The sequence below is a fragment of the Amphimedon queenslandica genome, unplaced genomic scaffold (assembly GCF_000090795.2).
Source record: "Amphimedon queenslandica unplaced genomic scaffold, v1.1 AMPQUscaffold_13316, whole genome shotgun sequence".
Taxonomy (NCBI): Eukaryota; Metazoa; Porifera; class Demospongiae; order Haplosclerida; family Niphatidae; genus Amphimedon; species Amphimedon queenslandica.
Genome location: NW_003546448.1, coordinates 149,106 through 160,482, shown reverse-complemented (window position 1 = coordinate 160,482; position 11,377 = coordinate 149,106). Strand labels below are relative to the sequence as shown.

General features: G+C 38.3%; 1 protein-coding gene across 2 annotated transcripts; it reads right to left on the bottom strand.

The window, feature by feature from the left end:
* Window positions 1–381: 381 nt before the first annotated feature.
* On the bottom strand, window positions 382–11,242 carry LOC100640167 (sushi, von Willebrand factor type A, EGF and pentraxin domain-containing protein 1-like). Of its 2 annotated transcripts, none has more exons than XM_019998507.1 (36): window positions 11,096–11,242; window positions 10,809–11,051; window positions 10,140–10,331; window positions 9,919–10,092; window positions 9,629–9,802; window positions 9,403–9,576; window positions 9,101–9,289; window positions 8,872–9,045; window positions 8,522–8,695; window positions 8,306–8,479; window positions 8,062–8,238; window positions 7,773–7,946; window positions 7,513–7,686; window positions 7,198–7,371; window positions 6,955–7,128; window positions 6,716–6,889; window positions 6,468–6,641; window positions 6,237–6,410; window positions 6,011–6,184; window positions 5,794–5,967; window positions 5,266–5,439; window positions 5,037–5,210; window positions 4,759–4,932; window positions 4,513–4,686; window positions 4,264–4,437; window positions 4,020–4,196; window positions 3,745–3,918; window positions 3,512–3,685; window positions 3,243–3,416; window positions 2,960–3,133; window positions 2,736–2,909; window positions 2,456–2,629; window positions 2,226–2,405; window positions 1,971–2,147; window positions 1,706–1,915; window positions 382–1,648 (listed from the first exon to the last, which is right to left on the bottom strand). In XM_019998507.1, the coding sequence occupies exons 1-36, from the start codon at window positions 11,199–11,201 to the stop codon at window positions 588–590; spliced, it is 7,236 nt and encodes a 2,411-aa protein (XP_019854066.1). In that variant the 5' UTR covers window positions 11,202–11,242; the 3' UTR covers window positions 382–587. The 2 variants fall into 2 exon arrangements, with proteins under 2 accessions (XP_019854066.1, XP_003387839.1); XM_003387791.2 differs by having other exon boundaries at window positions 10,140–10,328.
* Window positions 11,243–11,377: the final 135 nt, after the last annotated feature.

The window sequence follows — 11,377 nt, the reverse complement described above, 5'->3', positions numbered from 1 at the left end:
CATGACTCATATTTGAGTAGATTTATACCAAGTCAGGACCAGATTAACAAAGAGGTATACAGTGGCCCATATGATCCCCACAATGGTCCCTATGGCCCAGACCATGGTCCATTCGAGGTTCCATATTCAGGTCCTTATGGACCTGATGGTGCTTATGGCCCAGGCTATCAAGATCAAAGAAATAACTGATGGATATCGCTACAATCATGATTACTAATGAACTTATGTTTAATAGTTAGTATATTCTTGTTTGCATGTTTTTTATTTGTTCTTAGTGAATAGCACTGTCAAATTTTATCTACCAGGTAGCATACAATGCTGGAGAGCTAACTAAAGCAGATTTACTATTTCCAATCACACCCTGTGCATGTTATATCTTTATTGCAATTCACAATCAAAAAGTACCATGATAAAAGCAAATTGTTAATCAAAAGCAATACTGTATCATGACACTTTGCTGGCATCATAAAAATAACTTATTATTATAACAAAAGTATGTAAAGAGTAATTTATTGTTCATATTAACAGAAAAATTGCCTATAAAATAAAATTACATTACAAATGAGCAGTTATTCAAATGTTGTTCGTTAATTTGCGTTATTTTTGCTACCATATGAGCACTGACGATTAACAAAAGCTTCATCATCAGCTGTCATACTTTGTCCGCTATTGACAAATTCTTCATGAGCGATACAAGCAATATCAATGTCTTCTTTTTTATCAGCATCATCGGAGAAGGACTGTGTAAGGAAGTACAAGCCTGGTGGTATGTGGTTCTTTACTCGGGGCTCAGCGTAGCAGACTGCAAGATCATTGGGTAGGTTACTGTTGTCATGGAATTGTGCTACAGTGAAATCACTGGCTAGAGCAAGGGGACTGTTATCAGTTGAGTAGCGAACCTTGAGCCTCAAATCATCGAAACTCTGCCAGCGACTGAACAAGTAATCAAGCATTGTCAAGTGAAGGGGGAAGAGAGGATCATTGGCTGCATCTGTAGTACACATAGTGCCTCCAATAAAGCAACGTACATTGGTATGTATAAAGAGCTGAAGGGAGCGTTGAAAGGCGGAAAACTCTGAAGCTGGCCTTGTCAATACGTCGCGCTCAATCAAAGCGCGACTGGGGAACTTCATATTTGAGTATTCTCTTTTAAGGCAGCCGCCACCTGCTGAGTCTATCAGTGAATATTCATTGAAATTAAACGGACCAGAACTGACACAGTTATCAGAAGAGCGGGAAGATTTACCAAAGCCAACTGTATCATCATAGACTGGGTGAATGTATGGACTAGTATTGAGGATGGTCCAATCATAGTACGGCATTGTTATTCTGCAATCAACTTCACGTAAGAGGTCCTCATACTCAAGAAGGAAGAACCTGTTCCAAACAAAGAACTGACTGGACTGAGGATCACTCTCTTGAGCAGGAGTATCGAATGAGGACTTGTATTTTTCTAATAATGTAACGTATTTTGATTTATAGGCTGGATTAGTAGAGACTGTGGTCACTGCATTTATGTATCGCTCTTTCTCTTCCTTGCTGTATGATGCAAAGTCGTGACGGAGCCTGCAACAGTCAGTGAGGTAGCCATTTACACAGGAGCAAAGCTGTCCACAGCTATCTTCGGCTTTCTTGTCTCCAACACATTCTAATTGGAGAATGTTATTATAAGAATTGTTCAATTTAAAACATTAAATAAACTCACGTCCATTTCCTACACACGAAGGCAAAGTGTCGGTCCATTTCCCATCAAATCTACACAGTCTACTCCTAGGTCCCACTAGCCTGAAACCAGTATTACACTCATAGTAGACAATTGATCCCACAGAGTAACTATCACCAATTTTCCTACCATTGGCAGGGACACCAGGATCACCACAGCCAGGTGATGGGGTTGGAGGAGCTATTGTTGATTCTAATTGAAGTACAGAGCATTAAGGAGTACATTTTAAATGCTTTTTAATTCTCACTTGGTCTGCATATTGGGGCTGCTCCAGACCATTGCCCATCACTCTTACAAGTCCTACTAACAGCACCTACTAGTGTATAGCCAGGGAAGCAACTGTAGCGGACAAGCTCTCCAAATCCACTGCCTATGTATCTTAATTCCCCATTTTCAGGGGCAGTTAACCTTGGGCAGTCATTAGCTATAAAACAAAACAAACATTCATAGTTAGATTATGCAGTTTAGTACAGCATTTTAGCTACAATGTGCTAAAACTTACGATTGCAGCGTGGAGCAACACCACTCCATTGTCCGTTTTCTTGACAATAGCGAATATCAGCTCCGGAGAGACTAAACCCAACAAAGCAAGTGTATGTAGCCGAGTCTCCTATCTTTGTACCATAGAGCAGGACTTGTCCATTGTTTGGATCAGGAAGAGTACCACAATCAACTTCTTTACCTGATGAATGATGAAATGAAAAGGAGAATTTTTATTAAGTCTCTGCTTACTGTTACAGACTGGTGCTGATCCACTCCATTCTCCATTGTCTTGGCAAGTTCTTCTGCCTGTTCCAACTAGTAAATAATCATTCATGCAGCTGTAGGTAGCAACAGAGCCGACAGTAGAGGTAGTGTATGTTACTTGACCGTTAACAGGAGCAATCAATGTGCCACAAGAAATAGCTGATTAAAAATTAATGAACATCATTACAACAACAAAAAATTGCACTAATACAATAAACATAAACCAATGGTTATCTTCAGTATGATTTATTCTACAAAGTCTTACCTCTACAGACTGGTTCAGTACCAGACCATGTACCATCACTATTACAAGATCTACTGTCTTTTCCACTTAGCTCAAATCCTCTATCACAACTATAGCTAGCCTTTGAGCCAACAGTTGTACCAGTGATTGTCACTAAACCGTTTGCAGGCTTTGGTAGAACAGTACAACGTACGACTAATTTGAATAATTTTGATATTAATGTATACACAGTTCTTCACACTAACCTTCACAAATTGGTGCATTTCCTGCCCATCTTCCATCAAGCTGACAAGGTCTCAGTCTCAAACCAACGAGAGTGAACCCAGTGAAGCAGCTGTAGCGAGCGTTTGAGCCAAACCTACTACTGGGGACTCTCACTTTACCATTAGTTGGATCAGAAAGTGGGCCACAGTTAATAACTGAGAAAACAGTATACAATAATAATTATACTATTATTATTATTGGTTTATATTATTACTATTATTATTATTATTATTATTATTATCATCATCATTATTGGTTACATACTTCTACATATTGGATCACTTCCGGTCCATTCTCCAGTGCGGAGACACTGCCTACGTTGATTCCCACTTAAGATGTATCCCTCATTGCAAGTATATGAGGCTGATGATCCAACACTTGCACCATCAAATGTAACTTTACCATTACTGGGATCAGTCAGAGGGCCACAATCAATTGCTGCAATGATAACAAAACAATTGATATAAAAAGAAATTTAATTTATATAAGGATAATTATTATATATTTGAAATACATCTTTTTGTGAAACCTACAGCTGCATGTTGGTGCTTCACCGCTCCATTGTCCATTTGCTTGACACAATCTAGTGCCAGCACCTATCAACTGGAATCCATGCTTACAGTTGTAAGTAGCTGTATCACCAACACTAATACCAGAAAAGACAACAATCCCATTCTGTGGAGGATCAAGAGGACCACATCCAACAGCTATAATGATAAATAAAAAGAAATATATAATGACTTCATTTTTCTCTCTTTTTTCTTACCTTGGCATAGTGGTTCAACTCCAGACCACACACCATTACTCAAGCATTCTCTTGTGTTTTTGCCAATCAGATCAAAGCCTTTATTGCAGATGTATGTTGCTATTGATGATACAGTTGTACCAGTCAGGGAGACAGCACCATTTTCTATGTCATCAAGTACTTCACAATGGAGACCTATGCATTGCATGAAACAAAGAAAGACATTTTACTTCACAATCAGCAAATAAATTTTACAGACCATTTGATTAATAATAGGAAATTTAATACAAGTATACCTTGGCAAGTTGGTTCAGTGCCACTCCATTCTCCAGTTTCTCGACACTTCCTCTCTTTATCTCCTACCAATTTGAACCCTTGATTACAGCTATAGTAAGCTATAGAGCCAGCAAGATTTCCCTGTGTCAATTCCAATTCTCCATTAGCAGGAGCTGTCAACTTTGAACATGTAACACCTAAACACAGAAAGAGTTAAAGTAACCTCTTTTGCACAACATTAATTAAAAATCTTGTCTATCTTACTCTGGCAAGTTGGTGCCTCGCCTGACCACTGCCCATCAGCCTGACAGAGTCTGGTGTGATCTCCTACCAACTCAAATGGTTCATCACAGAAATAATTTGCTACAGATCTGAATGATGTTGACGAGAATTCAACTCGCCCGTTTGCAGGAGACTGAAGCTTACCACAATCAATAACTATAATAGGAAAAGAAGCAGAGAAAAACAGTAAATGTAAAAGAGATGGAAGTTGCATTACAAAGGAATACTTACCAATGCAGATAGGTGCTGTACCAGTCCATTTGCCATTCTCTGAGCAAGTACGTGAGTCATCACCTTGTAGCCTATAGCCAGGCATGCAACTGTATACTGCAGTGTCATAGAACTTTGTACCAGTAGTCTCTACCATACCATTGGCTGGTGACTCTAACTGTCCACAATCAGCAGCTACAATGAAATTGAGAATTAATAATTATAAATGATTGCATTAGTTCTTTTTAAAGCATATTTTTATCTTACGTTCACAAACTGGAGGAGAGTCGGACCAAACTCCATTAGTTTCACAGATCCTTGAGCTAACGCCAACTAATCCAAACCCTTCACTACAGGTGTATGTTGCTATGGAGAACACATCTGAGCCACTAACAATCACTTGACCATTCTCTATATCATCCAATGGGCCACAACTGACGGCTATAAAAATAATAAATAATAATTTATTACTTCTTTTTTCTTACATAGTACATGTACATTAATTGATTTCTTGTCCCATTCTCATTCTAATAATATAGAATTACCTCTGCAATGTGGCTCTTGACCTGACCATTGTCCATTGTTCTGGCAAGTTCTGATCTCATATCCAATAAGTATGAATCCAGGAAAGCAGGTGTATGTTGCTTCGGAATTAATTGTCACTCCGGTGAAGCTAACCCGTCCATTTTTAGGAGAACTCAGCAACTCACAAGTAGCAGCTGAAAGAAAAAAATATTTCAAATAAATGATAATAGTGTTATTATTAATGCTTACATTGACAGAAAGGAGCGACACCTGACCACTGTCCGTTCTCTTGGCAGGTCCTTATGGATTCACCAATGATGTCAAATCCAGGATTACATGTGTACGTAGCAGTGTCCCAGAATGCTGTACCTGATGCATCCACTTTACCATTCTTTGGATCATCCAATGGTCCACAGTCTTCAGCTACAATGAAGTATATATAGTATACCATTTCGTTTACTTTATTCTTATTCTTTCATCATCTCTCTCTCTCTTTTGTTTTAAACATAATTATTTAGTGAGCAAATATGCTTATCAATATAAACAAAAATAGTTAGCATCAGATCAGTAATAAGATGTTAAGTTGCCTTAAAAGTTTGAACTGATCAAGATGTATTTATAAATTTTAAAGTTGCTGATTCTGACAAATAATTTTTTATTTTATAAGTGAGGCATTTGCTAAATTTCACCAAAAATGGCTGCATGGGAGAGAATTCTTCATTTTAATAATTTTTTGATACATAGGTATGTTCTTAGATTGTGTAGCAATTAGCTTACGTTCACAAGTTGGAGCTTGTAGTGACCATTCTCCAGTATTGAGACATACTCTGGTGGTACTACCAGTTAGTCTGAATCCTTTGTTGCATTTGTATGTTGCTAATGAGCCTGTTGTTGTTCCACTGAGCTTAACTGTTCCATATTCTGGATCTGGCAAGCTTCCACAATCAATAGCTACCAAAAAATGATTAAATTAATTTACTATTTTGAGACTTACATTGACAGACTGGAGTACTCCCTGACCATTCGCCTGTAGCCTGGCAGGTTCTCATATCAGAGCCACTCAGTTTAAAGCCAGGGTTACAAGTATATTTAGCAACAGACCCAACTGTGGTACCTTCCACTCTAACAATACCATTATCAGGAGAGTCCAATGGACCACACTCAATAGCTGCAGATATTGAAATACAATTATTTCTCATACTCTACATTGTGCAACATACGTCTGCAGAATGGTTCCTTCTCAGACCATTCTCCATTCAATTGACAAGTTCTTGTATTTGAGCCTACTAGAGTGAATCCAAAGTCACAAGAGTATCTTGCAATGGAACCAAAACCAGTTGAGGCAAATGTAACATCTCCATTAGGAATAGGCCTCAACTCACCACAGTTAACGACTGAACAAAAGAAACCAAGTATCAATGTGTAATAAGTTAATAATCAGTTATACTCACTGATGCAAGTGGGTGCTTCTCCTGACCATTCTCCTGATGGCTGACAGACACGTGTAGATAGACCAGATAGAACAAATCCTTTATTACAACTGTATGTTGCTGTTGAGCTAACTGTAGTAGATTCAAAGTTGACCACTCCATTAAGAGGATTCTGTAATTCACCACAACTAATGGCTAAAAGAGAGAGAGATGGAAGGAATAAGTGTGTGTCAATCCTGATGAACAAAGGCTCCCATTAATTAGCATACCTCTACAAATAGGCTCTACTCCACTGTACTGTCCATCATTCCTACAGATTCTTACTCTCCTGCCGGCCAATTCAAAACCAGGATTGCAGCTGTATGTTGCTATGGCACCAACAGTACTGCCACTAACAGACACAAAACCATTCTCAGGATTATTCAATGTCACACAATTAAGAGCTGAAATTGATGAGGAATAACATTAATGTATATTTATCCCCCAGCTCTTATGCTACTGTACTTACGTTTACAAACAGGAGCAGTGCTTGACCATTCTCCATTTACTTGACATATTCTTGTCTCAGTCCCCACAACCCTAAATCCAGGTCTGCAACGATAACTTGCTGTTGAGCGAAAGGCTGTCGATGAGAATATGACGTCACCGTTCTGAGGAGGTGTGAGTACTCCACAATCAACAACTGTCACAGAAAGAGAAGAAGAAAGGATAGAGACGGATGAAGAGGATAATAGTATTGTGTCTAGTTTACTTGTGCATGTTGGCTCAACTCCGGACCACTGCCCACTTTGTTGACAGGTCCTTTGTGCCTCTCCTTCAAGCCTGAATCCATTGTCACATGTATAACTAGCCACTGCGCCAACACTGGTGCTAATGAAGGAAACATGACCATTGTTAATGTTATCCAATGGGCCACAGTCAATCCCTGGAAATAAAAAATAAATACTGTAAATAAATAAATAAATAAATAATAAATAAAACTATATATAATAAATGAATATTAATAATCAAATAAAAATAATTGGATATAGTAGTTGTACCTATACATGTATATCAATGTATTTACTTTGACATATTGGTGCTTGACCACTAAATGTTCCATCATTTCCACATATTCTAATCCTCTGGCCAACAATACTGAATCCTGAATTGCAGTTGTATGTAGCAACTGCTCCTGGTCGTGTCCCTGATACGCTAACTTGGCCATTCTCGATGGGTGGGACTTGTTCACAAATGACAGCTATCAAGAATAATGCAACAAAAATAAATTATAAAGTCCTCTTTATGCAAATACAATAATCAAACTCTAATGGTATAATTTTTTACCTTCACAGGTTGGAGCTTGTCCAGAGAAGCTTCCATCATCCTGACAGACTCTCAGTTTCTGTCCACTGAGCCTGAAACCAGGATCACATGTGTATCTTGCTTCTGCTCCTGGTCTCCTACCATTCACTTGGACTCTCCCATTGGCTGGATTATCCAAATCCTCGCATATTATTGCTGCAATAATAAGAATACCACAATGAAGTATTATTATCTATTCATTATACGTACATTAGTATTATTTCATATATTTTAAGACACAATTGTAAAAACAAGTCCTTTTAAAACTTACGGCGACAGATTGGTGCAGAGCTAGAAAAGCGACCATCTTCTCCACAAACTCTCCTTCTATCTCCAACCAATTCAAAGCCAGGGCTGCACTTGTATACAGCGACAGAGCCTGGTCCACTCCCACCCAAAATAGTCACTTGTCCATTCTCTGGATCATCAAGACTTTCACATGTTATACCTTTTTAGTAGGAGAACAATTAATTGTAGCATTTTATTCATTATAGTAGCAATGTATTGCTCCTTACGTCTGCAAGTTGGTGCAGTTCCTGACCAAGTGGCATCTCTCCTACAAATCCTTCTGGCCAAGCCTTCCAATACAAATCCTCTGTTACAGAAATAATTGGCAGTAGAGCCTACACTAGTCCCTGTTAGTCTCACGCGTCCATTTTGTGGGTCTTCAAGCTCACCACAACTGTTAACTAAACAAAAGTATCCTGTTTTTACTTATTGCATTTTCTTACTTTTACAAGTTGGAGCATCCTTTGACCACTGGCCATTAGCCAGACACCTTCTAACAGTAGTACCGACCAATTTAAATCCATCATTGCACCTGTATTTAGCTATACCTCCTAGTTTAGTGGTTGTAACGGAGACTTGCCCATCGCTAGGACTAGAGAGATGGCCACAATCAACAGCTAATGAGAGGAGTAAAGTATAAGAAGTAAACATGATAAAGAAGATGCTTTAAAATTGAAACTACATGCATTCTATGTACATTTGCATATATTTGCATATAGTCTTGCCATTATTATTGAATTTCTAATTGAAGACGTACACATACATACAGTACTATTATTATACACGAACTCACGTCTGCAGATTGGTTCCTGTCCATTCCATGCACCATTAAATTGGCAAGTCCTGGTGGTAGCTCCCTGCAGTACGAACCCTCTATTGCAGCTGTACACAGCTTTGTCATCCACTCTCACTCCAGTTAACTCAACCTGACCATTTGGAGGATCTCTAAGATTACCACAACTAATAGCTATAATATGATAATAAAGATTAGGACACTGTTACCATAATGTTAGTTGTCTTACGGTTGCATGATGGGGCCTGCCCAGAATAAGTTCCATCTTGTTGACATACTCTGATTCTTGTTCCTAAAAGACTGAAACCAGGAAAGCAGCTGTAAGTGGCTTTGTCTCCTGGTCTCTGAGTGCTGACAGAAGATGATGAGAATTGGATTTGACCATTATTTGGAGCACTAAGGCTTTGACATGAAATGGCTAAAATAAAATAACAATAAATAAAACACCAAACACCAATATTCTAATATATTGCTATGGAATTAAATAGCGATCATGGTAAATAGTAAAGTAACTATTATACGTTGGCTTACGTCTGCAGTTTGGTGTGCTTCCTGACCATTCCCCATTGACTTGACAGGTCCTCTTGTATTGTCCCATTAATGTGAATCCTTGATTACAACTGTAGGTTGCCACAGAGCCTGGAGTTGTACCAGAAATGATGACTTTGCCGTTTTGAGGCGATTCAAGCCGTCCACAACTTAAAGCTATTGTAAAAGATGTGAAAATTCTGTTTTTCAATTTTAAGGTTAATCTCACGTCTGCAAACTGGTGCCATTCCAGACCATTCCCTGTTGCTCTGACAGGTTCTTATTTTATCTCCAACAAGAAGAAAACCAGCACTGCAGCTGTACTCTGCAGTCGATCCAACACTGGTAGATGAGAATTTAACATTGCCATTTTTTGGATCAGCCAATGTTCCACAGCTAATCTCTGCAAAAATTGAAAGAGAAAAACAAAAATGTCACTGAGTGAATCTATTGTCCACCTCTGATAGACAAAACTTTACAAACCACTTCAAGAAAATTGAGGAAGATGTGTCTCCTCACCTTGACAACTGGGGGCAACACCTGACCACTGTCCATGCGGTCGGCAAACTCTGTTCTTATTACCAACTAGTGCGAACCCATCATTGCAGGAATATGTGGCTACTGCTCCTATCCTTGTACTTGTAACCTCTACATTCCCATTCTGTGGCTTAGGCAAGTTTTGACAGCCTTGAGCTAAGGAGATAATTCTTAAAATGATGATTATTAAAATGACTCTGTACCAATGCATCTTGGTTCATTTCCTGACCATTCTCCACTTGGTCGGCATACTCTGTAATTGTTGCCTACCAGTCGATAGCCTTCATTACACTTGTACTTGATGACAGAATTAACATGTGTGGAGGACACAAGAACAAAACCATTGTCCAACATCCCAGGGTGTTTGCATAATTTTGAGCCACTTGATGAGCCTACTAGAAAGGAACAATTACTAATTTTAGAATTAATTGAAAACTGCTAGTGACAATATTTGGCTGCCCAAAACATTATACAAATAAACAACCGTTGTTTCTAAACAAAGGGCAATTCATTTCAACAATGTTTGTGGATAAACAATAACTCATTCATAATGTTCATTTGCAGGTATTAATTAGCTACTTAGCAGTATTAAGTTATGTCTATCAGTAGGTAATTATTCTCATAATTGATTTTCAGGGGATTTATTTAGTAATAATAATTATTGTTGTGACTTAGCACTTGTTAAGAGCTTCAGTACTTTTACAAGTTCAACAAAGAATATAACAATCCTTTTGTTGAAAATATACACAACATAAAAAATATACAATCAAAACATTACCTTTATTGCACTTAATTTATAGCAATTTAATATTTATGCATCTAATTATACACAGCAACTACTTTATATAATATCAAATGCATAATATACTCACCACGAACACATTTTGGAAGTCCAGGATACCAATGTCCTGTTTGCTTGCATTCGCGCATTTGTGATCCAACCAATTTGTAACCACTTTTGCACTTGTGTATGACTACAGATCCAACATGTCTCGAGTGGAAGAAACTGTAGCCAAACTCTGGTGTGCCGGGATCACTGCAACCTCTACTGTGATACTCGTCATACTGGTGTGTTTTAGTTACTCCGGTTCTCTTTATTCTCTCTTCCTCATTTTCTATGCACAACATTTAATGCATAATCATGCACTATCAGACTAACCTGCAGCAGTGTCAACATCTGAATGCACCTCCACATTATCTGCAAAGCTGAGTGTGGCACTTAAACAAATGACCACTGTTATTAGTAGGAAAAGTTGAGACAACATTATGATTGCTGCTGTGACGTGATTTGCTAATTTTCTTCTGCAGACTGAGACTGCTAGAGAGCTGCTGCTGCTGCAGATTGTGCAGAAATGTTAAGCACATCTTGGCTGCTCTGAGTTTTATTTAGTGCCCCTCTGATACGAAAAGAATACGAGATATGAATGACAAAAGACGGAAA

Excerpts from the sequence above, each read along its gene's own strand:
- LOC100640167 (XM_019998507.1), bottom strand. The coding sequence starts at position 11,201 with ATGTTGTCTCAACTTTTCCTACTAATAACAGTGGTCATTTGTTTAAGT. Across the intron at positions 9,290-9,402 it reads AAGCACACCAAACTGCAGAC|CCATTTCATGTCAAAGCCTT; the intron begins GTAAGCCAACGT and ends ATTTTATTTTAG. Across the intron at positions 7,947-8,061 it reads CTCTGCACCAATCTGTCGCC|CAATAATATGCGAGGATTTG; the intron begins GTAAGTTTTAAA and ends TTATTATTGCAG.